The following is a 2,985-nucleotide window of genomic DNA, read 5'->3' on the forward strand; positions in this document are numbered from 1 at the left end:
ATCATCACACCATAATTAAAATAAGTGTAGTTGAGGGACAAGCATTTTGAAACAGGCTGAAAGTTGAAGAGGACAAGTAATATGAAACGGAGTAGTAGTATTATTTGTTCTGCTGGAGCAGTATTGATACTGCATGTACAACTTCGTACATTTGTACTTGTAGCGCTGTATGTCGCAGACCGCAAACAGGATTCGACTGCAACAACATCTGGGATTATTCACGCGTGGTCACGCCATCTGGATCTATCCCTGGATCTCCACAAAGTATACGCTATCACATGAATACAGAACAGTACAGTTGTGCTGCTGGAGCAGTGTTGATAGAGCGAGTCCGATTCAAAGTCTACGATACAACTTGCATTCCTTTAGTCACCACGAGACCACACGATGGACGCTATTCCACCAACTTCGGTTCAGGTCTCACTTCACATTTTTCTCTTCAGCTCCAAAGCCCACGACGAATCAGCATAACATGCGTCTATCTCAAGTCCTCCTGGTGATTGCGGCCGCTATGCTCGCTGCTAGCGATGCTCTATCGGACTCTGATGTGGCTTCTATCTCCAAGGGGGCTTTGCCCAGTGGCCCAAGCCAGCGGCTGCTGAGGACCCACCACGCCTACGACACTACCGCTGATACAGAAGAACGAGCTGCCCCTCTCGAGAGAATCAATTCGCTGGCTAAAAAATTTGATATTGACCTTAAGAGAGCCAAGGAGCCTGGATATATGGCGTCCATAAATGCGGACGTACTAGAAAGATACCAGGCTGCACTCAGCAAGTTACACAAGAAGTTCAAGACGAAAAAGGCACCGCTGTACAGTGAAGATCACTTCTAAGATGGCTTTGCTGCCCAAGTAAGCCGGAGTGACTCTAGAACAAGCAACATGTCGATTCGTACTGATTTAGATTAGCACGTTTGTTTTCGTTATACCTAAAAATCAGCATTTTCTTTCTTTTGCCGTTATTGAATATTGGAGTGGGGATTTCCAACCACAAAAAGGTATACAGCAGCACAAAAGTGGTACTAGCGCTACGAGAGCGCTTCGGGTATGTTTAGTTGGAGTAGAACCGTCCTCTTCGGGTATGTTTAGTTGGAGCAGAACCGTCCTCTTCGGGTTATTCTGTTTTTGGATCGTATTCGGACATGACCTGAATTCTGATCGTCCATGCACTCTGCGATAATTCCAGTATTATTGAGCGCTCTGTCGCCAAAGCAAGCCAATCTATCAATCGAAAGAGCTATCAGACTCCTCATTTGAGCTTGACGTACATTCCAATGACGACACTGACTGCTGGATGGGCGTTAAATCGAAAAATGACGCTAACTCCGCATACCATTCAAAGCTACCCTTTTAAGTATGGCTAACGGATAGCAGTGGGTGCCACAGGTAATCTACGACAAGGGAATAGTTACTCCTTACACTTCTTTCGCCCATAAGTGTATAAAACTAGCAAATGAAGCGAATACTGGGCTGTGACCGCCTGGTTTAAATTTAGGCAAACCCAGGTCATGTCTGAATACGACCCAAGAAAAAAAAAACCATCCTCCTTTCGCTACCGTGAGTTTCTGTATTAACACGGCGCATCTTGCGTAACCAGGCGGGGGTTCCAGAGGTGTGTACCGTGTTGTCAGATTGCTGTATTTTTTTGCCCATGCCTATTGGTCAATAGCCAAAAATGGAAGAGAAAAACCATTTCACGCAATTGAAATACGAAATACCCACTTTGAGTAAGAAAGAGCGTTTCTTTTGACTGACCCTAACTCGAAACCCCCGAGTGCTCCGTGGACCTAAATACCACCACTATTCTTAAAATATTGCCATCTAGATGTAAGCATTGCTCCTAAACTATATTCAAAGTAATGAGAGCTTCTAATCATGTTTGACCTTCGAAAATTTTCGCTTTTTCGCCTGATCGTAAAAGAAAATCCTTGCTAATTCTCTATTTTGTTAAATTGTGTGTAAACTATTTTTCGTCATTAAAATGCGATGATTTTCCTGTAAAAATATATTTTTAAAAATGCATTAAAATGCAGTTTTTTTATTTTTGTAAAAGCAGCGTCCAGTGAATCCTAACGACATACTCGTCGATATCGCTCCGTGCTACCGCGCAATGCACTTTGTTGAAATATTGGTATTGTGTGAGAATATATCATTCTCCAGAATTTGTCGGACATTGAGTCCAACAGTTTGCTTATTACAGGGCATGATACCGTGTTTTTCTTTTTTTTAAATAGAGAATGGAGTAATCAGCTAAGTAATAGGGACTCATTATACCCAGAAGGAATCACCAACTTCTACCAATTTTGTAAGACAATTTGTCCTGTCGCACATGCAAACAAAACCCAAAACATTTGCTGGGGGACGACATTGTCTAACATTTTACATTACGCAGTAAAAGTATGGGGCATTCCTGCATGTGCAATCACCTGCAGGTCACAGGAATGATGCCATTTGATGTGATATTGTAATAATGTTGAGCATGTCGATGCAATCGACGTGGGCTGCAACTGTGGAATCACTAACTGCAAGTAAGTTAGTACTAGAGTGTTGTTTGTAGCGGCCAATTGATGCCGCTGCCTCTACATGTGGTGAATTTGCTAGATATACTTGATTATTATTTCAGGAAACGCTAGCTTGGGGGCGCGAAACGAGAAGTGCCGCCCCCGCAGTTCAGGCGGATGGAACCTTCTAGAAGGTTCCACGGCCGCCCTACATCTGCCTTTCTGTATTACATACTCAATATAAGTTAAACTGATCCTGTCTCTGAATGGCTACAACTCTACATCTGTCATATCTGATACAATTATCGTCTAGATAGTATCATTCTATGAATATTGCTTAAATATGGATGTAAGTTTTGTCGAGTTTCCACGGGCGATAATGTGTGGCGAAGCGCGGTGAACACTCTGCCGACAAAGGGGCGTATAGTGAGACCCGGACTTGGGGGTCAACTTCTAGGATGTTAACACCAGAAATAACCCGAA

At 43.1% G+C, this 2,985-nt stretch overlaps 1 protein-coding gene across 1 annotated transcript; it reads left to right on the plus strand.

The window, feature by feature from the left end:
* Positions 1–472: 472 nt before the first annotated feature.
* On the plus strand, positions 473–835 carry PPTG_01916 (hypothetical protein; the record flags this gene model as incomplete). Its single annotated transcript, XM_008895307.1, has 1 exon — positions 473–835. The coding sequence occupies one exon, from the start codon at positions 473–475 to the stop codon at positions 833–835; it is 363 nt and encodes a 120-aa protein (XP_008893555.1).
* Positions 836–2,985: the final 2,150 nt, after the last annotated feature.

This window comes from Phytophthora parasitica (genome assembly GCF_000247585.1).
Source record: "Phytophthora parasitica INRA-310 unplaced genomic scaffold supercont2.3, whole genome shotgun sequence".
NCBI lineage: Eukaryota > Oomycota > Peronosporomycetes > Peronosporales > Peronosporaceae > Phytophthora > Phytophthora nicotianae.